Here is a 27,686-nt window from a genome sequence, read left to right on the forward strand (position 1 = left end):
TTGGTGAGAGGTATGAGTTGTACTGAGTGCCATTCCAGTTGTTACTGAGTCACACAGATGGATGACTTCAGTGTGGGAGCACCACAGGGATATCCATCTAACTCTGGCAGCTGTGGTGCACTGATGAGTGGAATGAGGTTTGATTGCAGCAGGAAACATGATTAGAGCTACGTTGATGTGACTGATTCATGACAAACACCTCATCAGTGAAGGGATCCTTTTTTAACAAGAATATTAACAGGAGGTGTTCATGTATTGTCTGAACAATGGTATGGGATGAGGGGAAATCTTGTAGTCAACACACAAAAAGCTCAAATATTATTTGAAGCATCATGAAATAAAGCATGCAACATCTGTAAACATACATAAAAACCATGTTTACAAAAGGTTGTGCATTCCAGTTTATTTTATATCAAATTTCCCCTTAATCAAACTCTGGTGTACAAATTAAAACTTGAGTTTTAACATGCATTACAGAATCCTGTGATGGCAGCAGTGAATTTTCAAAATGACAGTAAAAACCCGTACAGATGTCAACCCCCACCCACGCACGTACCCACCCCTTCCTGCATCCCAGGATTAAAATAGAAATTCGAAGCCTTTTTTTCCCTCTTTCTTTCTTCACGTAGTTGTGGTGATGGGACAGAGGGGGCTACACCGAGGAGACTTCCAGCTGTATGCGACTCTTGATGCCGTGTATCGCTTGGCACAGATCGCATGCAGCTCCATCAGACAGCACGTAACCAGCCACAGAGAGAGAGAGAGAGAGAGGGGGGGGGGGGGGGGGGGGGGGGGTGTTTATGACAGGAAGTGCTAATGACCAAACTACACAGCAAACAACACAGGGGGATGTTTTTTTCTTTCTGTCTGTCACACAGAAAAGACAAACTTCACCAACCACTTACTGCCACACATGCAAACGTGCCGGAGAGCACGACGTGACATTCACATCAAGTGAGAGAGAGAGAGAGGAGAAATGGAGGGAGCCTCAGTGGATTGATCACGTGACGGCTCCCGACAGAAACCCATTTAGCATGATCACTTCGTAAGGTCTTCACACTGTAAACATCGACCCGTTAAAGCTGAGAGCTAATCTGATAGGCTAGTTCCGGCTCATGACTTCACAACGTCCGAGTGAAAGTGTGGCTTCCTTAAAACTACCCTAGCATGAATCAGTATCTACAAAGTGTCTCCGCGTGGGTGCAGAGTGAAAAGAAGCAGCGTTTGACTTCCACCGAAAAACTCAACATCCCGTCACCTGAACCCTGTTTTATTAAGATGAAACCTGCAGCCCCACCCACCCCCCTCCCCCCCCAAACACACACAGAATCACCAACCAACAAATACATTCCTACAGTCCTTCCGTCACAACACACAGAGGGAAATCGTCCCTGTATCATTTTGGGACTGATGGGGATGAAGAAGCCCTGTTGCCTTCCTAAAGCAAGACCATTTGGTGTCACGGTGAGGACAGGTGGAGAAGACGTGAGCACACCTCCTCAGAGATGTGACGGTACAGTGTCACAGCTGGGACAAGGTAAGAGAGAGAGAGCGAAAGAGAAAGAGAGCGAGAGAGAAAGACAGAGAAAGAGAGAGAGAGAGATCGGGAGGTTAAGGCACTTCAAGTCTCCCGATGATTGAGGGTTGGCGACACACGGGTGTTGATCTTGAGGGAAACTAGAGCTACATTTGGGTTCGGCTTCTGTGTGTGTTTCCAAAAGGTCGACCAAAGCAAAAAAGGCAAAGCAAAAAGAAAACTCCACTGGAAAGAAAAACAAAAAAAAAATACAAAATCAAACCTGATAAAGCAGAGGTAACAGTGAGGCGAGGAGGACCTGTTCTTTGTGATAGTGAGTGAAGTGAATAAGTGACACACGTTGGCATGTTTTTCACTAAAACATTTGTGTGTGTATGTGTGTGTATGTATGTGTGTAACCTTGGCACCTAAAAAGACAAAACAATCTCCTGAGCTCCCACTCAGTTGGCACTGATGGCCCACCATGGCTGATCTGTGCACTTCCAGGTCAGCGAATCTTGCATAAGGCTCGGGTCCCTAAACATCCTCTCCAGTATTCAATCCATCAAGAGTCAAAGACAAAGTGGCAAAGAAAATAAAACACAGCAATGAGAGGAGTAAAATCCAGCACAAGAGGCTGTCTCTGTCTGTCAGCGAGAAGAAGAAGAAGAGGAGGGAGAGTGCTGACCATGGCACTGCTTGTTTAAAGATTTGCTGAGGGCCTGGATCTGTCCAGTTTCTTGGACAGGACCGGCCCTGTACTGCGTCCCCGCGGCCACGCTGTGTGGTCACCAGGGGGTCAAAGGTTAAGTCACAGGCGGAGTGGCGTTGCTATCAGGGCATCCATGTGACTGCGTAAGTGGCACTGAAAATAAAAGTTGATAAAAGCAAAAAGAGGAAGAGGGCATGAGCGTGTGGAGGCTCTAGAGGAACTGAGCAGCGCTGCTCACAATAGACGGGGCTGGACTATAAAGTGCATGCTGAACCCCACCCCCTCCCAAGTGCTCCTGTGTGGAGTTGTTCCTGTGTGGAGTTGTTCCTGTACAAGTACACGTGTGTGTGTGTGTGTGTCTGCAAGTTCCTCTAGAGCAACTAACCTGACCTCTCGCAATTTGCATGGCTGTGGAGAAGAGCACAGGAGACTTTAAAATATTATCTTACACGGGAAATTACATCTATGGAACAAGTCTTTACAATATGAATATGTCTGTGTAGATACATTGGCAAATATGAGCAGAAAATTGTTAAAACACAACCAAAACCCATCCGACACCTTGCTGTCATTCTGAGTCAATGAATGAATAAAAGGATAAACTCAAGTCATCCGTTGATTGTGGAGGGTTTTTGCACTTCTCACTGTTTTCAACTCTGCTGCCCTTAATGATAATGCATCTCCATCATCGCCTCAGCGGCTCTAAAAGGAAGTAATTCATGATTTATTCATAGCTCCTTCGTTGCCGTGGCGACCGAGAGAATAAGTGTTCTGATTGGCATGTTGTGGAGTCCTAAATGTCCCGACCAATCAGAGGCAAAGTGCAGCCCTTTCGACTGGCTGCCCCGGAGCTGTGCCGCCGCTCCTTTGGAGGGATCCTGCTGGCTGGAGGCGCTATGGGTCAACGTCTTCTAGATCGCTCTTGGAATCGCCAAGCATCATGGGAGACTCTGATCCCTGGGAAAGAGACACAAGGACACAGTCAATATGAGCAGAAGAGAAGCATGCTCTGTTTCTATGAGAAAAAAGACCAAAACGTTAAATATCTATGTACTAGGGAGTGACAGCAGGATTATAATTTCAATGCATGACACTTGTTATAAGCTGTATTCATATCTATGCCAGAACAAGTCTGACAGTCTTGTGTGGTGTGGGCATCCTGACAGGCTCAGCAGGAGTCACAGAAGAATAGAGCAGCCGTGGGAGGTAACAACCTGCCTTTATAGCTCTTGACAGAAACCACTGAGATGTTCCACTTATTTTGGCCTGAACTGCGCCTGTGTGGTTGTTATGAAATGAGTCACAAAATACGCCCACTGTGCTGAGTGGCGGGCGGGCCCGCGTCTGAGGGCTACCTGTCGGAGGCTGCGCTCGGCGTTTTCATTTGCTGGGCTGCCGTCAGAGCCGTTACTGCTGCCAGACTGCTCCTTCTCGTTCAACAACGCTGTAGCATAGGCCAAGGTATCCTGCAGAGTTTGACACACACACACACAAGCACACACACATACACAGACAGAGGTGAGTAAGACTGAGAGCAGAGGAGAAAAATAAACAGCAAGTGTGTACGCGTTTGTCTGTGTGTTTGATACTGGTGTTGGCGGAACTCGATGTGGTCATGTAGTGCTGATATATAATATTACAATAGTTCTGTGTGTGTTTGTTTGTGTGTACCTGTGCGGAGATAGTGCGTTGGAAGGTTTTGTTGGTGGATGTCTCATTGGAGACGTTGCTCTGTGGAGTCCAGTAGTGTTCTGTCATCTGAGGGTCAAAAACATAAAGCACACAGGATTAAATAAACAGTATTTATCTACAGGAGGGATTCCTGACCAGGAAGTGCTTCTAATATTTACAGGAGGTATGTACAATTGGCATTCAACAGGTCAAAACCCATGTGAACACGCCAATTTCTTCTACTCCTTCTCCATTTGGCAGTTTAGACTGTGCGATGCCTGTTCTGCATGACGTAATGACGCGCATGGAACTTCCGGGTGTTGGTGCGATCGACTTTGCTTAGCAGATTTATTCAACCCTTGTATACCTGCTAATTTTGGTGTAAAAGTGGTCTTAATTATGACAACAGTAAAACATGAAAGCCTGTAAACAACAATGGTGCCATCTACAAAAGTTTAGTTATAGCTATATCAGAAGTGGAGACTATTTCTTAAATAAAACAAGAGCACAGACTAATGACACTGACAGATTTTCTCTATACGGAAAAGGTGGTTTTGCAATTCTCTCGACAGACTTCCGCAGCCATTATAAACAGTGATAGACGCATGGTTCATCCAATGATTTATCTAAGTGTCTGCTCAGTTTTCATCAGAGCCTTGTAATGTCTGTATAATGTCTTTGGCGAGTCAGGTTAGTTCAAATCTATTCACAGTTTGGAACCCACGGTCTGATTTCAGCCTGGGATCTTTATAACAAGTCATTTCCCATCTTTCTCTGTCACTCTGAAATATACCCAAAAAAGGCTCAAATATGAATCCTCTGGTAATAAGTGAGACAGCATTTTATAAGCTCACCTTTTTCTGTAGCCACTGCACTGCCCAGCTCCAGTGACCAGACAAGTCCTTGAAGTATTCCTTGGCTGGAGGACATCTGGTGGGAAAATTTAAAGAATCTTCAGAATTATGTTTACCTGTTAATCTGTTAAAAAATTAAATTAAAAATGAATCACCCTCAATGAATCACATCTAAAAGTTCTTATTCCTGCTCGACCCCGACCTCTGCCCTTTAACACAGTAAGTACTGTACTCACTTCTGGGCTAATGTAACCAGGAACTTCACACACTGGTAGCAGCGTCTGCTGTCCATGTTGTTGCTCTGGTGCATCAAGGCTGGAAGAAAGAAACAGAGAGTTTTATATTTTCATTAAATCTTTCTTGCCAAGTAGCATGGCAGTCTATCAACAGTATTTGAGTCCACTGGTCTCTGGTGTGCCTGCCATGGGCATGAGAGTGAAAACAACAACAAATGAAGACATACCTAACAGGCCTTTGTCTGACTCAAAAGCATGTTTGAGTCTCTGGGTTTGCAGAGGGTCTTCAGCTACCTGAGGTGAAGATTTAACTGAGGTTAGCAACAATGATCATAATAGCCATCATAGAACTATTAAATAATCAATAGTCGAAGGGTCATTGATGACTGATGACCGTCACTCACTAGTAGCTCCTGGAGCATCTGAAAAATGTTCTTCAGTTCATGAGGTGGAGCCGTCTCCAGCTGAATCTGTGAGTAAGACACAACGGATCCAGAAGATTTACGGTATGTTTTTTATCAAAATGTGAAGAATAATTAACCACAACATGTCTGTCAACTGGTTCTGTGACATTTCTTAAATTTTTTTTAAATTTTTTACCTTGAGTAGCTGCAGCACACCCAGGGAGAAGGGCTCATTACAGAATGAGCAGTAGGTCACCATTTCTATGAGGAGAGACAGCGGGCCTGACAACTCACGCATGGCAAACATTACCTGGTAGATAGAAAAATAAGGAGAACATCAACCAAACAGATTCAGAGCCAATCAATGTATGTCCACATAAACAAACGGCCTGATTCTTCTAGATTCCTGTGAAAGAATGGTTGTTCCTGTCTTCAGTGGAAGCAAATTTAAAGTATATTTCAATCAAATCTGAATAAGTTTAAAATCCTGTTTGTATGTTACCTCTAGAAGGTAAGGCTGTCCCTCTGGAGTGAAGAGTGAGGTCAGGATATCCGTGTGGAGGGGGAGGAGTGGGCTGGATGACGGGACGTTAACCACACGCAGCTTAAAACCACCTGGAGCTACGAAGGACAACAGGTGACAATAAAGAGTCAGACGGAGAGCTGACCTGTAGAAAAATCATCAGCCGCGCCAGGTGGGACTTTACATGACTGAGAAAAAGATTTAAATGTCTCACAGTGTGTCCGCTGTGGGCCGAGGTCAGACTGCAGGGTGATGAGGGCCAGAGTGCTGTGGAGGTGAAGGAATTCCCGAGCCTGTGCTGGACTCCAGCGCCGGTTCTGTCACAGACAAAATTTGAGACCGATCAGTAACATTTAGCCGATAAAAGCTTTTATAAGTCATAATTGCACCTTAAATCAATATATCGCGAGTTTATAAAAAATTTTAACTAAAATAATGAACAATTCAAAACTGAATTAGCATTATAACATTTTCTGGATCCTTACTCAAGCAATTTACAATGATTACAAAGAAATAATTTTAAAGGTTTAATGGACAGAGTCCAAAGAGGACATTTTTTCAATGATACTTCTATACACTTTACAATGTGCAATTGTACCTGGTTATTCTGCCTGTTTGGTCCCAACAGGAACATGAGCATCCGGCGATAAGCTGAGTGTTTCAACAACAACTGACAAGGACCACAACCCTGAGAGAGTGAACACAAAGACAAAACACTCAGTCATCCTGCTGTGATTTCATGTTTATACTTGGCACCCTAAAGAGAGTAGAATCAACTGAATCTGTGAATTTGTTTCTTACCCTCTGAGCAAAGTTACTGAAGAGGCTGAAGTACTGAGCACAGTTTTTCACATTCTCAGGGACATCTTTGTCCAGTAAGGACAGCAGGGCGTCGGTCAAACCGTCCAATCCTGGGTCTCCGAAGTGAAGTGCGCTCTCCAGGGTCTTTTCGAGGATGGCTGCGACGACCACCCTCACCTCCCTCATGCTGCACTCTAACAGACAAACCCTGAGGATGGTAGAATGACAATATAATGATACATAAATAGGGATATTCATGTTTGAATACTTCTTCTAACTAATAACTGACACTAGTTAAAATACAATACATCTTTTTATAACAAGAGGTTCATTTGTACATGTGTAAACAGCAGCATTATCAATAGAGCACAAGGAGTTACACATCATCACACACCTGCAGCTGTGAAAAGTAAAACAGACCAACAGAATGTTTCGCATTAATTACATAGACTGAGGCGACTGCTCATTGTCTAATTTAACCTGCCACTACTTCACAGCGACTAAATTTCTTTTTAACCATCTCATAATAACATAAAAGACTTGTAGTTCTAGCTGCATTGTAGAGCTTTCAAAAACACATTGACCCATTGGTCACAGTCAGACAGTGCCGCTGCATTAGTGGCCCAGTGGACTGTCAAAACATTCAATATGTTTTTGTCAGTCCTCAGCAGGCAGAACTCGATCCAACTCCTCAGCATAGCCAACTAGTATAGTTCACCGTTTTTTTTAATAAAAAATGGCAACATGTCCACATGCTGAGTCTGGTGCTCAGTCTGTTAACTGTGACCAGACCTGCAGCGAAGAACATCTGGTGATACAGAAGGTACAGATGTGCCAGGAATGCATGCCTGAAAATGTTAAATATAGTAATATATACACGTTTAACTGATAGTTATATAGTAGATTAATTGCTCAGAATACTTTCCCAGATGACAGTTACATGGTTAATTTTAAACATCCCTGTGTGTAAATGATGAGTAGAATGAATAGAGGCCAGTAACTAATGTGGTAATAGTGAGTCAAAATCCTGAGAAGTCTTTTTGGAGAGAGGTGATAATCTGCGGGAAAACGCTGAAGAAAAACCGCAGCAAGGTGTCATGTAAGAGAAAACACTTGTTGGTTTGGTTTAGAGACACTGAGTGTGACACTGTGCATCTCCTCTCTGTGGGAAGAGCCATGCGGTATGTTAAGGGGGCCGGTCTGATGATGTTCGACAACCAATCATGTTTCAGGATGATATGATCACACCATGCCTAAACACAGTAGTGTGAGACAACACCTCTAAAAACCCACACACAGGCACATAAACCCTCCTCTGTCTCTACATGCTTACATTCCACAGAGTGACCTTCTCTTTCAGCCAATCAGCATCCAGAAAGTATATGATACGGCTGCTGTCAGTGCAGATGTAATTCAGATCCAGAGGCACATGGTTTGTGTTTCTGTAATTGAACCGTGTTACATGGAGCTAAGGACAGTGTTAGGCTGGTGTTATACTTTCCACATTCTCAAGGGTCAGAGTGAGGTCAATATTGTAATCAGCAGGGCTGTAGTGGTAAAAAAAGTAAACTATACTTTTTGGGCAGCTCTCTCAAGCCATTATAAAAAAGGTAGATAAACTTCAGTCACCCATATACATCACAAGCCATGATATCTATAAAATTTAATAGAACTATATATTTAAAATTATTGAAAGAGGCTTTACATAGAAAGGTAAATATTATATAGTGTTAATATACCACACATATACCTGTCGGCTAATAAACCAGAGTGGTGAGTTGTTGTGTTTGTACTGGTTTGGATCGGTTCCGTCGGGTTGATCTGTGTAATACTGGACTCATTAGGCACAAAGATCCAAGGTCACGGATCTATAGAATCTATATCAGCTGATGAGTCATCATCATGGGATAAAAAAATCTTTGTGATCACTGAACACTCGTTTCCCTCCTCATCCTTCCTCTCGCGCAATCCTCTATCAGTGCCGTTGAATCCATTACGCACAAGGGTCACAGCAGTATTTTTATATTTAGAGCCATCGGACCGATAACTGGGATCAGTGGGATCCTAACCTCCACTCTGGGAAATGGACGTTTGAAAGTAAATCTTTTACATTTTTTGCGTGATCCCCAGTGTGCTCTGTGATGGCACAGTCACGTTCACTGCAGCGATTTTACACACGTGTCCTTGATGATACACGCACAGTGTTTGAAGATGTTATTAAAAAAGAATTAATGACTCTGCAACTCCGCTGTTTAATGGTATCTAAACATAATTTGCTGAAAGTTGTTTAATATCTTTTTCAATTGAGGGATCTTATGGATGAGTTATGTTGTGTGAGCACAAATAACGGTGTTGTTTTTAATGTTAATGATGAAGTGCATCAATAATCTGCTTCAGTTCACCTCCTCGCGTCTGCTTCGCTATTTTCCTGTCTCCAAAATGTTCACACGCATGGGTCAAGCTTGTTTTTATAAATCCCAACATTTGCGTGAGAAGTGGCATACGCATCTTTAAGGCCTCGTTTTGTGGGTAGGCAACTGTTATGAATGAGGCCCCATGTCATCAGAGAAATTACGTGAGGCTCTGTGCAGACCTGCTTGCACCCTCCAATTTGTTGTGATCGCTACAAGGGCACCGGTGACTGTGACAGCTTACTAGAAGGGTAGTACAATAAGAACATCTACACGCCTGTGGTTTCTGCAGCTGTCAATGTGCAATGTCCATTATAGAGTATAAGTGAGGAGTCTCAGGTACAGCTCAAGTATGTAAGTATGTGTACTTGAATAAAAGTGCAGATTTAATAGCTGCAGCAGCTTTACCAGGGTGGAATTATTTGACCTCTACCAGAGAGTTGAATGTGTATTGATTAGAATAAAGGAGCAAATGCTGGGAGCTGCCAAGTCTGTGGTATCGCATATCCCTCGGTCAGGTAGAAAAATGCTGCAGTGATTAAAACTATGTCAAGGCCCCTACAAAAAAAAGTAAAAAAAAAAAAAAAAAAAAATCACAGTTCAATCACAGCATTGCACTATTCAGGAACTGCATAAAACATAAAGACGTTATTGTGCACTGTTGTTTCTGCTGTTTGAGGAGCAGCTTGGAAAATGCAGTCTCACTAATACACTGACAAGTATTTGAGAAACCTTTTCTCAAACTGATGGATCAAGGACTGTCGTTATTATCACTTATATGATCACTTATATCCAGTGAGTACTTCACTGACCTGGTGATCTCACGTCCCTCTGGTCCGACCAGGTACTGCACCATCCACTGACACGCCTCACTGCTCTTAGACAGCAACACATCTACTGTGGCCATCCACTCCTCCGTGTCCACCCTGCAGGAGATACAGGAGCAGTGCAGATATAACACTGATGCTTCTCAGGGAGTATTCACAGATGTTGATCTATGTTTGCATGTTTACATACCGGAGTTTCTTTTTGGTGTGCAGGTATGTGTGGAAGAGAAAGTGAACAGCCAGCTGGAGACTCTCTTTGGCCATGGGCTGGTAGTCAGGATGCTTCAGCTTTGTCTGTGATACACAAAAGGTTTTAGAAACATCTTATTCAAAAGCCCTAAACTGACCGCTGATGTGCTTCCTGTATGATTCATATCTGCTATCGTTATATTGTATAACATTGCTTTTACACTGTATAAAGTGATGATTTATCATTAGTGCTGGGTTAAAAAAATTAATCGATTCTCTGATTAAAATGGATTTTCATTTAAATTATCTGATATCGATTCATAAAAAGGAGGAATCGATATCTTACTATAGGCCTTTTCCCATGAGTGACACCATTTTACATGAGAACAGCAGCAACATTTTAGTGAGGTAGTGAGTCGCTTCTCTCATCTCATGTCTCTGAAGAAGGAGCGAGACGGAGTTTACACTCACACATACAGGATTTATATAATCATATATTATGACAATAATACAATTTACACTGAAATATCTCTCACTGACTCGACATTGAATTGATTTGAATCGGACATTGAATCAAGACCTTGTGAATCGATTTTGGAAATCAGTGGTGATACCCAGCCCTCTTGTGTTGTAATGTGGTATATAAACCTTGTGTTAAATCACTCTGCAGCTCTACTATGTATTTATACATAATCAGGCAAACAAACACAGACACTTACTGCATTGACGGAGGTGAGCGAGAGTGTGAAGTTGAAGTAGTCGCTGTTGTAGACGTCTCTGTTCCTCATGAACTTGAGATTTTCATCTCGCACCATCTATACAACAGACAAACGGTCAGATACGACCATGATTAGTGAACATTTAAGGTGATTCACATGTGGAGGTGCTGTGGAGACAGTCAGGCAGTTCAACGTCACTTTACCTGATAGATGCTGGCAGGCATCTTCTCTACAAATAAGCCCTTCTTCTCTCCTTTGCGGACCAGACGGGTGAGGAGGGTGAGACGGTCATTGTTGGCCCGTGGGGGGCGAGGAGAGGACTGCGGGGAAACATCAGGAGAGGATGGGGCAGACCTAGGAAATACAAAACAACACAGCTGTAAAATAATAGCTGGTGCAGCATTTAGATGTTATGGAACTGAAAAGTGCAAAAACAATTACAGCTGAAAGGCTGTTGATAGGAGCAGCAAAGGTCCTGGCTGCTCTTATCAACAGCCTTTCAGCTGTAATTGTTTTTGTGCTAAACTGGTTCTAAATTCCCCATCAGTGGCAGAAAGGCTACCTACAACTCTTTACTTTCTGCTTCACATTATGGAAATGGTCAGTGACCCACTGAGAAGGTTTATGAGGTGAATATTTTAAATGACAGAGAACAGACTCACAGTGTAAGGTCCTCTGCTTCTTGCCTCATGATGCTGACTCTACTTTTTTTGGGCTGGACCGGTGAGTTTTGGTCGCTGATCTTCTGATAGAACAACATGTAGGCATTCCAGTATCTCCTCCGCACATCAGGGTACGGGTTGGCTATAAACGCACAAGGACATACATCAAGATTCATCCATTTTGTGAATCATGAAAAAGCCATGTCTTTTATATACAGTTTATGCATTTTACTTACACTGGTCGTAGACTTTGGGGCGGTACTCTCCACCGAAACACTCGTACTCCAGAGTTTCATCATTCATATCAAACTCCTCCACCACATTGTCGTTGAACTTGTACCAACGACCCCGGGCACTACCACTGCAAGACAAAGACAGACGACGATAAACAGTGAGCAATGAACGATGATTTGATAAATAAAAGGAAAAGGGGAATGTCAGGTTTAGCTTCAAATATGCACCTCCGAAAAAGTGATTCAGCAAAAACTTAATAATAAACAAATAGGCAGTAAATAAGCAATAGGCAGAAAGAAAATCAACTTATTTTCTCACATGATTTACATATATCAGATACAGAAAATTGTTTTCACTTGAATGACAATAGATGAGATGGTACCACCTACAGTACACCTGATATATGTATATATACTGAAAATGAAACAGTGTAGGTTTAACTTCCATGAATAATATTCATGTCATTCTTGGGATATGTTTTGTTTATATGTATGCATTGGATTCATTTCCATTAATGTTGATTTGTTGTTTCAATGAATATCGCTTTGTTTTGTATTGATTCATTTTGTGCTGAGGACGCCAAGAAGTAACTGCGTTAAGTTCCATGTTGAGCATAGACACTTCACAGAAGACATGTGAAACAGGTAAAGTACAAACACTGCTTAAAAGTTATCAAGTTAAAAGTGACGTTAAGTTGATACATTTTCAAGTGGACTCTTTCCCTCCTGGTTGTGTGCAGCCAGCGAGGTACCGTATGTTTGTTTACGTTTGTGTGCCGTGTATTTGTTATTCGTTTTCTACATTGTTAATGTTATGAATTTGTGTTTCTTATACATTGTAATGCTGTTATTGAACAGTTCGATGGTGGATTTGATGACGGTGAAGTGCAATAAAGACAAAGAAGGAATAAATACATTAGTAACCGAAGAACCTTGATATCATGTATTTCCTGGAGGGTGTGATAGTAGGTTTTCTGACAGGATGTAATGTCTACCTGTGGCCATCCAGCCTGTCCCTGTCTGAAGCTCTGAACCTACATATATGTCGATCTAATTTAAAGAATATCTGACTCAAGAATGTGTCTAATATCCTGGAAAAAGATCAACATCCTGTAATCTTAAACCGGGATAGGAACAAGCCAGTGAGCGAGAGCACAGTGCCAAATATTATGCCTGTGGTCTCTTTACATTCCCAGCTTCCAGAGCCAGACATCTGGAGACGCTTACAAACTAAACTAGAAGCCCAAACAAAGTCTGATGCTGCGCTCATGTGCCCCAGGAGGTCCTCTAAACTCTGCCTGGAAAACTAGAGTAAAAGATTAATGTGTTCCACTAAACACTGGTTACCCAACCAGTGTTTAGTGGAACTTCTTACGTACAGTAGGAACAGAAGCTGGAAAATACAATCCATAAAGCAGCTCTGCAAAGCACTAGCTATCCCTTTAAATACTGACTACAGCGTCTCTTACCGCCTGTCTTTAATGAAGGAGTAGTAGTGTCCGGCATGTGCCTGACCGCTGTGGACAACAACTCCCACAAGCTCGTAGTTCTCAGAAATTGTGACTTTCTTCCTGGGCGACCCTCCTGACGTCCCATCTCCTCGCCCCTCGCCACCCTCTCCACTGCAGTCCTGACGAGCCATTCCAGAGACAGTGTAGGGCTCCATGTTCAACACCCAGGGGAACTGTTCACCACCAACAACAAATCGTACAGACCATTAATCATATTTGTATTTCATTTCTGGGCTTTAGTCTGCTGTAAAAAATGAACAGAAGTGTGAGATCGTGGGATTAGAAATTCTGTGTACCCTAATCTGTTCATCGTATTTGATGGAGCGTCCGCTTTCCCAGTCGAAGCCGAAGCGCATGAGGTGAATGCAGAGAACGCTGGGTAGGGATTTGATACATGTCCTTTTCACTGTGGTTCTCTGTTTGGAGATGACAAAAAAAAGAAGCTTGTTAAATGCATGTAAAATCAGTGTAGTAAAATAAAGAACGGGCAGAGCAGTATACCGACCTTCTCCTTGCATTTCTCACAGTAGTAGGCGTTGCTACCCTCAAGCACCTCTCCTCTGACAAACTGGTCTAATGAGATCTCTAGACTCTGACATGAAGTTACTCCAAGGTTCAACGCCATGAAGGTTTCTTCACGCTCGTACCTGTGCAACAAAAGGTCAATGGTTAAGATAATCTGTGATGCCTCTCAAAATGAAACAATAAGAGTGAAAAATAAAACTCTGACCTGTGTGGACAGTCTTTACAAATCTTCTGGTCAGAGAAGATTCCCTGAAATGTGTTTTTGAAGATCTGCTCTCGACCCATTTTCTGGTGTTAAGAAATCATATTATCACATTATTACTGAGCTGTTGCACAGTAATCTTTGTTATTTAAATTTGTGAAGTGTGTGTGTGTGAATTCTACCTTTAGATGCTCGTCCAGCTGGTCCACCAGGCTGGTGAAGAACTCGTAAGCATCCTGCTGTTCCCTCACATACAACTCCTTGTTCCACATCTTGAAGATCTGCAACAGACACAACACATTTACATCAGGGTAATTTTATATAGATAGACAGTCTAGATACAGAAACAGACACACTGAACGATCAAAACTCTGCTAAGTTCAAATATTGTTCAGTTCACCATATAAATCAATTCTCATTTATCATCGTATTGAATAATACCTGAAATAACAATAAAGTAAGTGGATTAGAATCATCGATGTTAAATTAAAGAGCTGTTTACCTTCCAGAAGTTCTCAGGTATATAGTATTGCAGTTTGCTCTCCATCAGATGTCCAAACAAAGACTGCACCTGGTAGAAGACACTTTCCTCAGGCTGGTCTGTGTCATCCTCAATGGAGAGGAAAGCCTTAAAGCAAACATATGCAGTCACTGGAGTTAGATTCACTGTCTCGAACATAAAGTGCACAAACACTTTGAGAAATACAGGAAGTAAACTACATTTAGGAATCACGTACCTCTGGCAGACCTGGCTGCATGTAGAGCTGCTGGAACACAGCATTCATGTAACATGTGGCTCCTCCGTTCTTCAGCCCGACAAAACCTGAGACTGATCGGCTCTCTACAGGAGGCAGATACTGAGAAAGAGACCGGAGTTAGTTTGACATTTGAAGCACAGTAACTATAACTATATATAGCAACAAATATTGTAAGAAATTAGTTACATCGAACTCCTTGCAGAGAGAAGGATCAGACTGGTGATGCATGGACAGTAACTCTTTGGTGATGAGCCGGAGGTTTGAGAGAGAGCTGTCAGCCAGCATCACCAGCACCTCGTAGGCTGCCAGTCTGCTGCTGGCTGTGCTGCACCTGACCACACACACACACACACACACACACACACACACACACACACACACACACACACACACACACACACACACACACACACACACACACACACACACACACACACACACACACACACACACACACACACACACACACACACACACACACACACACACACACACACACACACACACACACACACACAGCGGTTTGCAGTGATTTGTCCATTAAATGGCAAAAACTTTTTCAAATCAATCACTTCTTTTTTTACAATGTCATGCCATACTTGGGATGGAAGTCATGGCTGGGAGCTGGGGATGGTGTGGGGTTGGAGCTGTTAATAATGATGCGTGAGGCTCGAAACAGGAAGTCGTCCAACAACTGCTGGATCAGAGATGGACCTGGAAAACATACATTTGCACATTGCCATCATATATTAGTGTTTTCAATATACAATCTTATAAATGCATTTGGTATATGCGTGTTTATTTGTGCTCACCAAGATGTTCCTTCTCATTGCCACAGAGTGAGAGCAAGGTCTTGATGAGGCGGAGGTGTCCAGCCAGGAGGACATTGTCTGCCTCGCTGGTCTCCATCTCAGAGCTCCAGCTGGGCTCAAAGTTGTCCAGCCAGGAGATCTCATCCTCCAGCATGGTGGCTGCGCTCACTTTTAACGCCTCCATCTCGGATGCTACAGCAGGTCAGGTAGGTGGAGAAAAGGGGGGGAGAAGATAAGGTAAGAGAAAGAAAAACAGTCACCTTTAGATTCTGTACATAACAATTCTTACATCTTCATATCCAAGAACTGATAGAAGTGATTGAGGAGAAATGTATTGGCTTACTGGTTAGGTCATCCAGAAGCTGACATCTTAGGTCAAAGTACTCAGTGCACTGGGACAGCAGCCTGGGGAGAGAAAGCACCATCAACAAAAGACCCCAGTGAAAGTGTAAGTGATGTATGTCTTGTATGTCTTGTCTTTCTTGTCTTTCTTGGCTTAAGTACCTCTGGTTGACTCCTCTCATGACCGATGTGGGACTCCACAGTGGCAGTTGAGCAGTGAGAATGACTGAGAGCAGGAACAGGTTGGGTTTCTGGACTTCAGGGAAGCCTGAGGTGTCAGACTGGCTGAGAGTGTACAGCTGATCACAAGCCACACGGCGGATCTGACAGAGGAAGTGACAGAGAAAGCATGTGTGAGCACACACTGGAGTGGTAAGGATATATGCAGTATTTCTTATATGCAGTCTATTATGAGTTTTTTTACCTCTCCACTTGGAGATCCCAGCAGAACATCAATAATGAAATCATTGACAGAGGGAAGGTTGTAAAAAGAACCTGGAGAAACCAAGCACAAGATTTTGTTTTATTGTAGAACTCTGCAAACAACCTAAAGATGACCTATAGATAAATCTACACAGTGTAGTATCCTAACACTGTACACTGGACCAATGATGTTTACTAATTATAGTATGTGTGGTGTGTTTGCACTCCTGTGTGAGTCTTACACAGCTGCTGAGAGCGTAGCTGCAGACAGGTAACCAGCAGTGACAGAGCCTCGCGGGCGATGATGGTGTCTTTGATGGAGACACTCTGCTGTCTGACACATATCCCTGCATGCAACGCTGTCGGGATGGTCTCCCCCTCACTGCTGGAGCTGCAGTTACTTCCTGCAAACACACACACACACACACACACACACACACACACACAGAGAACATTTGTTTATCTTTCATTACTTTAGCTTTTGCTTTTAGCATAGCAAATGCTCGCAACTAAACATTGAATGTCACTGTAGGTGAGAAATCAGGAGTTAAGTTGTCCAGGATGATTACAACACCTCCTGACTGTAAACGTGTAGTTGATGCCACAAAAAGTTCTCACTTCATAAATGTAGAAGGAATAATGTGAAGAACAAGGACATATGAAAAACATGAAAGGTTTTGAGTGTGTTTTCTGTCCCACCTGTACTGCTGACTCTGGTGCGAACTCCCTGTGGAAGAAGGGATGTGTGGGTCTCTCTGATTGGCTGAGGGCTGCCAACCAGATCCAACCGGCCAGCTGCCGCTGCCCAGGTCAGACGCATGAAGCAGGCCACAGTGGAGGTGAAATCACCCACCTCCATGGTCTGGATAAGAGACAGAACAAACATTGTACTTGAAAATATTCTACACTTACATGTTCAATGAGGTTTTAGAGATGACTGTGTGTTAGTCCAGTACCTGAATGGCCACACGAGCAGCAGGTACAATCTCCTCCACTCTTATGGACGAGCGCTCAGACAAAGACATCTGCCTGTAGGACGACTTCTCTGGCGTTCCACAGAGAGACAGCTGCCGCCCTGCTCTTCCTGCATTACGAAACGGACGGGATGACAGCGCCTCGCCATCTCTGATGACATCATCATCCAGTGATGCAGGCATGCTCTGACCAACCAGAAGGAACCTGAAAATACAGCCAGGTAAGCATGGACGACTTGACAGAATATCCCTCCTTGTGTATGTGTGTGTGTTCATGAGGCATTTTGAACCTGGCCAGCTGAAGACAGATTGAGTAGACTCCCTGTCTGGTCTCGTAGTCCACCTCTGACGGGATGGAGTCCCTTTGCATCACATTCACCACCAGACTGCAGAGGCAATACACAGGGACATCACTGTCAGTACTTAAGAATAAACTATATTATTCTTTACTCTGAAGCCTTTTAGTCAAAAGCATAATAAGTGGCATATATGTGCTTGTATTAATAGCTTATTACGTCAGCTAACACTACCCACAGTGGAACAGCAAAAACATTGTGATGGTACTTTTTTTTAACAGTTCTATACTTTGTGCTATTACCTGAGACCTCCTGCTTTCAGGAAGTTCTCACAGAAGGACTTGCTGCTGGTTTTGGCCATCTCATCATCAGATGTGGGCATGAGCTTTGAACTCAACACCTAACACACAGATAAGGAGAGGGAAAACAGATGTCATACTCACTCATCTACCATTAAAATTAAAAAATATGTGTTATGAATTAAGTGCTTTGCATGTTCACATGTGTGCCTACCTCCAGGTTGTACAGCACTCTGAAGGTGGACATGCCAGGTGCCGAGGATCTGAACAGTGTCTCCAATATAGATGCAGCGCTGGGCTGGTGCTGCTGCTTGGAGGCCATGGATGGAGATCGAGAGCCTGTACCCTGGCTGAACAGTGTCTTCTACAATAAAGACATCCAGGAATATTAGAAAATAATTGAGACAGATGGAGAATACAGGCATTGGGAAAGAACAAATTAGGTAGAAAATAGACCATGGTGGAAATTGCTTGACCTGAGGAGGTTACAGCATCTTAACAGACAGTTTGATGTACCTGGTGGCTCCAGACACTGGATTCTTTGGGAACAAAGTTGTCCAGAGCATCCTGCACCTCTGGGTCTGTTGGGATCAACAGCAGCAGCTTCCTCACACGAAGGGTGATTCTGGGGATAACATAAATACATGCAGTATGGAAAAGCTGTCTGACGTCCTGCTCTAGCTACTGTGTCACACTAGGTTAATAAAATCAGCTAATCAATGCAAGAGCATTTCTTTCAAAGTATTTGATTTCAATGACAGTTTGGTAGCTAGAATATGAATCTTAATTAAGACACTTATAGCATTTAAGATGGTTGAAGTACTTCCTTGGGAAAATCTCACCTGGATTCATCAAGGTTAGCCAGCTGGTAAAGCATCTCAAACACATTACACACTAAAGCCATCACAACACCAGGCAGGGACTTCTCCTGGAGATAGAAGAACATAGACACATTAGAACCAATGCAAACACTTGAGTGTGTCCACATTCTAAAGTCATGTCTGACATGGTACCTGCTCCAAGGCGTAGGCAGAGTTGAAGACCGCGGAGCTGGAACTGCTAGAGGCTGAGGCCGAGGACTCGGAGCTGCCAGATGGGGTGCCAGTGCCGGAGCTCTTCACAGTCAGGCTCTGTTCATCGTTAAAACCAAGCTGTGACAGCAGCTTCTGGTCCCGATTCATGGTCAGCTAAAAGACGGTGCAGGGGCAGTGACGGGATGGAGTGAAAGAAAAAAACAAACAGTAAGGAAGGTAGTTGAAGGGTGTGTTTCCCCTGTGACACAAAAGATGCCGAGGGGCAACCCAGCAAAAACAAGAGGATATAGGACCCTGCTTAGAGGAATTAACTGTGCAGCGATTTATAGTTTGTACTGGCTTCAGGGGAAACACATGATTGGGAGAGGAAAAAAATAATTTGATGAGGGAGAGAGCTTAAATAGAATAAAAAAAAATAATGGAGACTTACAAGACTTACCACACTATCATTGGCAAAGATCTGGACATTATCCACCGGACAGGTCAAGTGCTCAGATATCTTCCACCGGATACTTCCTATTGTCTCATTACTGTGGGTCTGCAGGACACACACACGCACAAGCAGTGAGCGGAGGTACTTCCTCTGTTGATTTTATGCTACATAATTAATGTGTAAGACAGAACTTGAGGGAAAAGTCTTACAATACCTCTAAGGTGAACGTGTCTTTGGTTGACTCATAGGTGATGTGAAGAGTGACAGGGTGTCCATTGTACGAGGCCCCATGAGGTAGAATAGTGCGAGGAACTGAGTACATGTCCTACAGAGAAACCCACAAAAATACTCAGCAACATAAAAAAGATTTAAATATGTGAAAATCATGAAGTTTTTAGCTGATGTGCTACATAGATGTTGACAAGAAAAAACATTGTTAAAATTAAGTAGCAAGTGTTTTTGTGTAAGACACAAGAACATGTGCTACTTGTTTATGCCCTGGTTTAACACACACATTTATTGTCAAATTAACAATGAGACCCTTAGTGGGAAGACTGCATGGCCTACCTCTATAGTGAGGACGTAGCGCTCAGCCAATAGCAGCAGTCTTTCGATTATTACCAGCTTAGTGGATCTAGAGAAGAACACACAAAGAAGAGCATCAATAAGACTGAATAACAGGGAACAACTGTATTCTAAAGAAGAGATGTTAAATAAATGACTAAACACAAACATGTTGTATTAGGGTTAGTAACTATGTTCTTACCCAAACCCCCCTCTGTACCTGGATGGTGATTGTACAGATGTGGCCACAGTCGGCATGGCGGTGGCTGTCAGCATCTTGGTTGCCCTAGTCACAGCATGTGTCAAAGTTGGACCACCCAGAGCCGAACTCGCTGCCTGAACAGAAAAAGGAAGAGAAATGTCTTATCAGGTTTTGATTTCTGCAAAACGACACAGAAACATGAACATATTCATCTACTTACCTCTAGTCTCTTGTAACAATCAGCAATGAACTTCTTATGCAAAGTTACAGAATCCTGCAATGGATGAAGTGTTAACATTATATGTGAATCAGGTTGGTCACAGGAATTCACTGGCAAATATCAACACTGGAATGGTTCAGTTATATCTTCCATTTGTATTTGTTGTGTACACATATACACTGACCTTCTTCATCTTGGGATTGAGGTTGGTGTAGCTGTATGTGATTATGAGCTGGATTGCTTCATTAGCTATTTCTTCATCAGGGGTTTCCATGGCGATGCGCCAGATAAAATCCATCCCTGCCAGGTCAAGGCGCTCAACACACTGTAATCAGATGACATGACATCATGAAGGCGTCTTTTACTGTACACATATTTTTAATGAATTTTAGCTGTAGAAATAAGTTAGCTGTTAGCATGTTTGTGAGGACTGACCAGCTGAGTTCCTTGACGTTTCAGGCGATGATCACATAGATTAACATTCTCAAAGAAGGTCTTAAACAGATTAAAACCTGTGAGGGGCATTAAATGTAAACATCACACACTTGTTAATAAACAAAATTAAGATAGTTGGTCAATAGTGTATCTCTGAGCAGAGTTTCTCACCGTTCATGGTGATCTCATAAGGCTCAAGTTTTAAGATCTTCTCTTTGAAGAGCTGCTGCTGAACATCACTCTCAAGGTCATGCTGTCCTTTGGTGAACCACTCGAAACACATCTGCACACATCGGAACGAGCTATGTTGAAGGTTCATTAACTTCATTTGTGGATACAGGATTTGGGGTGCACTGTATTGTGGGTCGTCCAGATGGTCAACTGCCCATTTTACTTTGGTTCACAGAGAGCAGCTGTTGCAGACGCTGCTGTAATTTTAATTAGTTAGTTCCTCTGTAAACATGTGCACTGAACTGTCGACAAACACGACCCCACATTGGGACAGAGGAAGGATGCTAATGATAAGAGCCACAGATTGAATCAGTCTTAGACAACAGATCTGTAAAAGGTGCCTCCTATGACCACTCTCTCTCTTATCTCATCAAATTAATAATTATTTCTTAGACTACATCAAACACCAGGATCGAAAAGCTTTCATCTACTTCTCTAAAATGCTCAATAATTTGGTAAAATTTTAACTGACAACAATGTAGCACAGGTCTTATGTTTCCTGATTTTCCGCATTTGTTTTCTCCGAAGCAGTAATTGAGAAGAAAGGTGCTAGCAATGACAAACAAATGGCCAAGGACAAGAGTTTAATTTGCATAACTGTTTCCATACCTCACGGTCAAGTTCACAGACGTCCGGCCCCGACACCAGGCACTCCCAGAGCTCTTTGGCCCTATTCCAGACAAGGTAGAGGCTGGCCTCCTGGAGGAAGAAGGCCAGGAAGCGCAGGTGGCTGTCCAGATACTAAACATAGAGTCAGAGAGCCATGTGTAAGCTCGACCCCTGATCACACACTGTCAACATATAACACTGTGCTGTTTGAGTTTGATTAATGCCTGTGCACTGTGTAAAACCCAGTCCAGCTCGGATAGAGACTCATATTAATGTCAAATAATAAATTGTATCATCAATCATTTGTACGAGCAGCGCTTCAGCTCTGCTTCAGAGCAGTAAAGATAATCATTAAAGAAATGAAAAAAAGGACCTCCTGGTAGGTGTATCGCCCATCCACCAGGGTCGAGCCTGAAAGTCCATTATTTCCCGCAGCAGTCGCGGCCAGTCGATGGCAGCACACGAGGGATCCTGTGATCAGTTTGACGATCTCAAAGTTCTTCTTCAGGTCCTGGATGATGCTCTGTGGGGTGGCAAGGAAAGGTTACCATGGCAACACCCGCATGAATGTGCAACAGATCATGTTGATGATGTGTGTGTTTGTTACTGTGTGTGTACCTTGTCCTGTTTTTGATAGGTCTGCTTGATGAAAGAACGGGTGATCTCGTGCAGCTGACGGAGAGCAGGAACAACCCAGACTGCCTGAGGACTGCTCTGCTGAGAGGCCTGTTGTGACACACACACACGATAATGATATTCGCCTAAGTACAGCAAACACAAATTGATATGCTACATAAACAGAGGTCTGTGACGTTCGCTACTCATCAAATTTCATTATTGTATGTCACTGCTTTGTCATCACAGACGCACCATTTTGTAGTTAAGACTTTGTCGAGACGTCATGAAAATGAAACCAGAGCCAGGGACGTAAAGAATTTGGCAAAAATATATCTGTATTTGTCCAACTGTTAAAATCAAATATCAAACAGGTACTTCCTATGTAAAACTCTGATTCATGACTGATTAGATTCCTTTTAGCTTAAAGGTTCAGTGTGTGGGATTTTCTATTATCTAGCACTGAAGTTGTAGACTGTTACCAACTGAATCCCCCTCCCCTCACCCCTGCCTGTCCAAGCCTGTAGGAGAAACAACGTGAGCCTTCAGGTAAGACAAAAACATGCAGGGCCCTCTCTAAAGCCACTGTTTGGTTTGTCTGTTCTACTGCTACTGTAGAAACATGACGGTTCAACATGGCAGATTGAACCCTAATGAAAACATCATTATGAATGTTAAATTAGGACTTCTGCAGATAGATCCCTCTAAATCCGACACACTGGACCTTTAAGTAACCGTGCTAGCACTTCCACCAAAGCTGTCCACTCATCCAGCAGCTAAATCACTCATTTGATTCTACTCTCACCCAAGATCAACACCACTGTGTAAATCATTAGTCAGTGCCAAAGCAGAAAATTAACACACACCTTGTTAAACAACCTGATGTTACAATCAAAGTGTGAAATTATCAACCTGTGACAAAAGAAAACCCTTTGTAGTTTAGCCCTCATCCGCGATTGGTTTGCAGGCGTGAAGCAGTGAGATTGGATACAGATTGGTCAGTGGAATTAGAAATTATACGGGTTCCTTTTCTTACTTTGGCCAAAGCGTTAGCTTTCTTCTTGCTCCAAGAGCCAGAAAGAAAAGAGCTTTGAGTGTCGCTGCCTTTACTGTCCTCCTGAGTGTGAGTCTAGAGACATTTTATTGGAGGTTGATAGGAAGAATGAGAAGTGTATGGCTTCACAAACAGTCATTTTTTCACAGCATATATTTAGACATCATGTCACAGCAAAAGAAGCACAGTGCAACTAAAAATATCAAAGATAGCTTTGTGGTATTTAGGTTTACTAGTCGACCATATTGGAGATATAGCTCTACTGGCAAATTGACAACAGACATATTCAGAGGTGTGTGATGAAAACCTGTTACATTTTATGGATATTTTAGATTCAGAGGCCCAAAACAGAGTTTAATTTATAATTGTTTAACAGCAGACTGCATCTGCAAAACGAAATAAGTCCTTCTTAAGTATCTATGAATAAATCAAGACTATGAAAATATATTATGTAGGTATGAGCAAATATAAATGCATATTAAAGCATTCATTAATTTAGAGTTCTAACTTCTCCTATGAGAGAATATTTTCTTTACAATTATGTTGTGTTTATACATCAGCTTTTACTTATGGGTACCCAGAGAACAAGTTATAGTCAACAAATGCATTAATAATATGAATTAATAATTACACTGTAGTCTGTTAATACATTACTGCCTTAATACTACAATAAGAGGGATTAATGAAGGGATTATGGAAAAGTTAGTCTGAAATCATCATAATAAATAACCGCAGCCGACTCAAACAACAACTGTGGATGAGAGAAATGGAGAAGAAAGATTAAAAAGGAAGGGGTGATGTGGCATTGGCCTCTTTTCTGTCATGACCTGAAGGACTACAAAATATTTTCACCTTAATAGAAAAAAAACTGCCTCAAATCCCTAATGTCACTGCTGCTCTAAGGATGCGAGTCTGGGACACACTCAGATGACCAAGGTACACAAACAGAAGTTGAAGCTTAATATCTAGAACTAACAGGGACTTGTTAACTTTAGACCAACTGCCACAACAGGAGCAAAAATGTAGGGGCCCAATGTAACGTTCGCTTTAAAGCTGAGCTGCACGATAAACAGTCACTGGCTTCAGATATGGAATCAGAAAATAAATATATACACATACTCAACAACCAAGCTACACTAATCAATACCCTTGCCCCATAACTACATAGATAAAACTGAACAACTGGAGCATCTGTCTCACCTTCTTAATGTCCTCAATACATTTAATGATGTAACTGCGTTTCACCGCCTCTTTGACAGCATAAGCATCACTCAGAATCCCCAGGTGCTCCTCCAACGCCTGCTGAACTAGACTGGTAGGCAGGGAGGGAAGATGAGCCAACTCCCACAGCACCTCCAGCACCTGAACGGACACACACACACACGTTTTCATACACTTTAATAAGGAAACCTAATGTACTGTAGATTTCCATAACTATTTTCTAACACTTCTCAATGTCTTCACCAGAAGGACAGATATATATCAACATACCTTTCCAGTTGTGGTTTCAGAGCGAGCTTCTCTGCCGATCCTCCCTATCAGACTGAGCAGCTTCTGTCTCACACGGTCGCTCTCAACCTCCCAGCTCTAAATCACATGAAAACACATCATAAATAATATCATAAATATGACCTGATAGCTCTGTCTTACAAGCCACTTGATATTGATTTATTTCTCAGGAGTCCTGTTACAGAGTCTTTGTTGCACTGACCTTCTGTATGAGCACAAAGAGGTGAGTGAGTTGATCAAAGCTGAACTTCACAGCAGCAGCAGCGATGATTGTATGAATGTTTTCTATCACAGTTGATGACTGGCCCGCCTGAAACGCCCACACAAGAATCAATACATCCATCATGGATACGTCAGTTTACAGGGTTTTACTTTTTACATTAAAGAAGATAAACCTGTTGAGTGTGCTTCATGAAAACATAATAATACCACAGATATAGATCTACTGTGATGTGCCCACTGGTGCTGACCTGTATTCTCCAGATCTTAGAGAGTTCATCCAGAGAAAGTTTACTGCCCAGCAGCTCAATGATTCCCTTAATCCTCTCACAGTACTGAGCTTGATCGATGTTACCTGGTACAGAGAAACAATTAAAGCACCACAGTGAATAAAGGCAACCTTGAACCAAATATTCTTTTCTATTATTTTACGTAATTAATATAAATTACTTATTTGTCCATGTGTTTTTTTAAGCACTTCCTTAAAAGACTGTAAAAATAAGTTGAGTTGTGGCCATACACGTGTGTATTTTCTTACCTTCCAGTGCTATTGACAGAACTGAGTTCTCTACAAGCCAGTCCAGCAGTTTATCTGTGTCAATAGCGTTTTTCACCGTCTTGGACACCGTGCTCTCTTCTATTAACTTTGTCACCTGAGAAACAAACACATATTAAAAAAAGTGCGACATTGGGTCCAAAATGGAAGCACCTAGAAAAATCCATAACCTGACAGAGCAGTATACTTATACTATAGAACATATAAGAGCAGACCTCTTTGAGGGAGTTCATCTTGGTGGAGAAGTGGGGAGTTTTGAGCATACGCAGCAGCGTGTCCAGCCGCAGATCATCCACCACAGCGACCAGTTCCCTCTGGAACCTCATACACAGCAGCTTGATGGCCGACAGGAGGTCTGGGATGCTCACCAGGCGCTAGGGTTACAAGACACACAAAGATTGACTATGTGATAACTAGTAACTAAAACGTTACAGAAAACACATAAATTGTCCTATCATTATAAAAACACACAAATCATTAGTGTGTAGTTCACAGAATCCATGTTGATATCGTCTTTGTGTCGATATTAGCTGGTAAATGAGTTTTACATTTCTGTTGACATTCCCAAAACAGCATGGTTGTGCTGTTATTTGTTCATTTCTAGTCCTCATTAGGATTGCGGTGGTAGTCAGTGTTACACAATGTGATTATATATAAACTGACGATCAACCACATGTTGTGTTTCGTTTTTTTTATAGACATAAAAAAAGACTTCAGTAGTCTCAGCTCTGCTCAGCAGTAGGGTCACATCACAGAGTGACAGAATCACAAGACAAGAGGAGAGTTGACCAACCAGGATGAGGAGGATTTGGTTATAGATATTTTAAAGAGTTTTTAATGTTGTTCTCACTGATGACGGGTCAGTGTGTTCCAGAGAGAGAGATGCAGGGCACTGTACACTTTACAATGAAGCGCAAAACTTCTTAAAGATCTTTTACAATCATTATGAGAAGAGGATGGTCACAGTCTTGTAGCAATTTAACAACACCTGTACAGACACTGATCCAATCTACTCCTTTTCTTGTTATACGTCCAGTGTAATTTTTAACACCGGGTGTTACAAGTCACAAGTTTATTACCGGAGGGAAAATTACCACACCATGGCTTTCCTAGTCCTCATGCTTCTAATTTAACAATTCAGGTGAGTCAGATGTAAGTGGAGGTCGACAGTTCTCTACAGTGCCGTAACTTTGTATCGCTCTGTAGCTCTCTGCAGCTCTGTAATGACCCATTTTTCACTAAACCACAACTACTGCAGCGCTATGCAATCAAATCACAAAGACCTGGTTTAAATCCCTATCTTAAATAAACCATGTTATGTATTTCACAATGGAAGATTTGTAATAACCTTCCTGATCCAACTGTCCAAGTAAGAAGTCTGATAGCTGGGGGGGTAATTGTGAAAATCAAGCCTACCTTGTCTTTAAGATCCTTTTCCTCCAAGTTCTGTACATATTTGATCATCTTGTGGATGACTGGATCAAGCATCGGCTAGAAAACAAGAATACATCAAAATGGAGCATAAAAGCCATGTAAACAAACAAAGCTGATCATTTTGAACAAAATACACACTAAGAGGCCGCATACACATAAACACAGCAGGAACAAAGGGGGGGACACAGAATTAAATAGGCTAAATAGGTGTGTGTGTACAGACAAGAAAGGTTACCTGGACAAGGCTGGAGTTCAGGTATTCTGCAACAAACTCCGAGAGGCTGGACCAGAGCTGATACACACTGTGTAGGCAGATGGAAAGAGACAGAATAACTCAGACATGACAAGAAAACAAAAATCTGTAACAACTGTGGTGTGTCTCACTATCATAAGAATAATTCACTCCATCTCTCTGTTTTTGTAATCAAGATAATATGTCTTACATCTTTTATCGGCTCATCAAGAAAACACAAATAACAACAGCACTGAAAAGCTCCTCCAAGATTTTAAATGTTCAGGCCAGAGATTAAACTGTATTTAAACTGAAACTGTGCATTGTGAGTAACAGAGAGGGAGCCAGATGTGCGGCTGAGTTTGTGATAACCGAGCACAGCTGTCACTGGTCATTTAGTGCTAAATCATAGGAGCTTACTGAGTGGTTCCCATGTTCC

At 42.4% G+C, this 27,686-nt stretch overlaps 1 protein-coding gene across 1 annotated transcript; it reads right to left on the minus strand.

Moving 5' to 3' along the window:
• Positions 1–1,700: 1,700 nt before the first annotated feature.
• Positions 1,701–27,681, minus strand: usp24 (ubiquitin specific peptidase 24). The gene is made up of 61 exons (XM_034583644.1): positions 27,668–27,681; positions 27,251–27,317; positions 26,998–27,072; positions 25,797–25,955; positions 25,564–25,678; positions 25,277–25,380; positions 25,009–25,116; positions 24,789–24,884; positions 24,498–24,659; positions 23,280–23,372; positions 22,247–22,354; positions 22,002–22,151; positions 21,629–21,760; positions 20,960–21,071; positions 20,789–20,865; positions 20,538–20,678; positions 20,354–20,407; positions 20,152–20,267; positions 19,935–20,001; positions 19,582–19,692; positions 19,374–19,472; positions 18,914–19,087; positions 18,743–18,828; positions 18,417–18,525; positions 18,115–18,264; positions 17,904–18,001; positions 17,596–17,691; positions 17,288–17,510; positions 17,031–17,193; positions 16,574–16,735; positions 16,333–16,403; positions 16,071–16,231; positions 15,910–15,971; positions 15,567–15,758; positions 15,354–15,468; positions 14,941–15,085; positions 14,734–14,853; positions 14,499–14,624; positions 14,179–14,277; positions 14,000–14,082; positions 13,775–13,916; positions 13,566–13,685; positions 13,228–13,442; positions 11,762–11,886; positions 11,526–11,667; positions 11,067–11,217; positions 10,864–10,959; positions 10,146–10,249; positions 9,941–10,054; positions 6,718–6,925; positions 6,515–6,604; positions 6,131–6,233; positions 5,896–6,014; positions 5,590–5,703; positions 5,394–5,459; positions 5,217–5,283; positions 4,990–5,068; positions 4,754–4,829; positions 3,900–3,986; positions 3,584–3,694; positions 1,701–3,185 (listed from the first exon to the last, which is right to left on the minus strand). The coding sequence occupies exons 1-61, from the start codon at positions 27,679–27,681 to the stop codon at positions 3,123–3,125; spliced, it is 6,987 nt and encodes a 2,328-aa protein (XP_034439535.1). The 3' UTR covers positions 1,701–3,122.
• Positions 27,682–27,686: the final 5 nt, after the last annotated feature.

This window comes from Hippoglossus hippoglossus, chromosome 4 (genome assembly GCF_009819705.1).
Source record: "Hippoglossus hippoglossus isolate fHipHip1 chromosome 4, fHipHip1.pri, whole genome shotgun sequence".
Classification (NCBI taxonomy): Eukaryota; Metazoa; Chordata; class Actinopteri; order Pleuronectiformes; family Pleuronectidae; genus Hippoglossus; species Hippoglossus hippoglossus.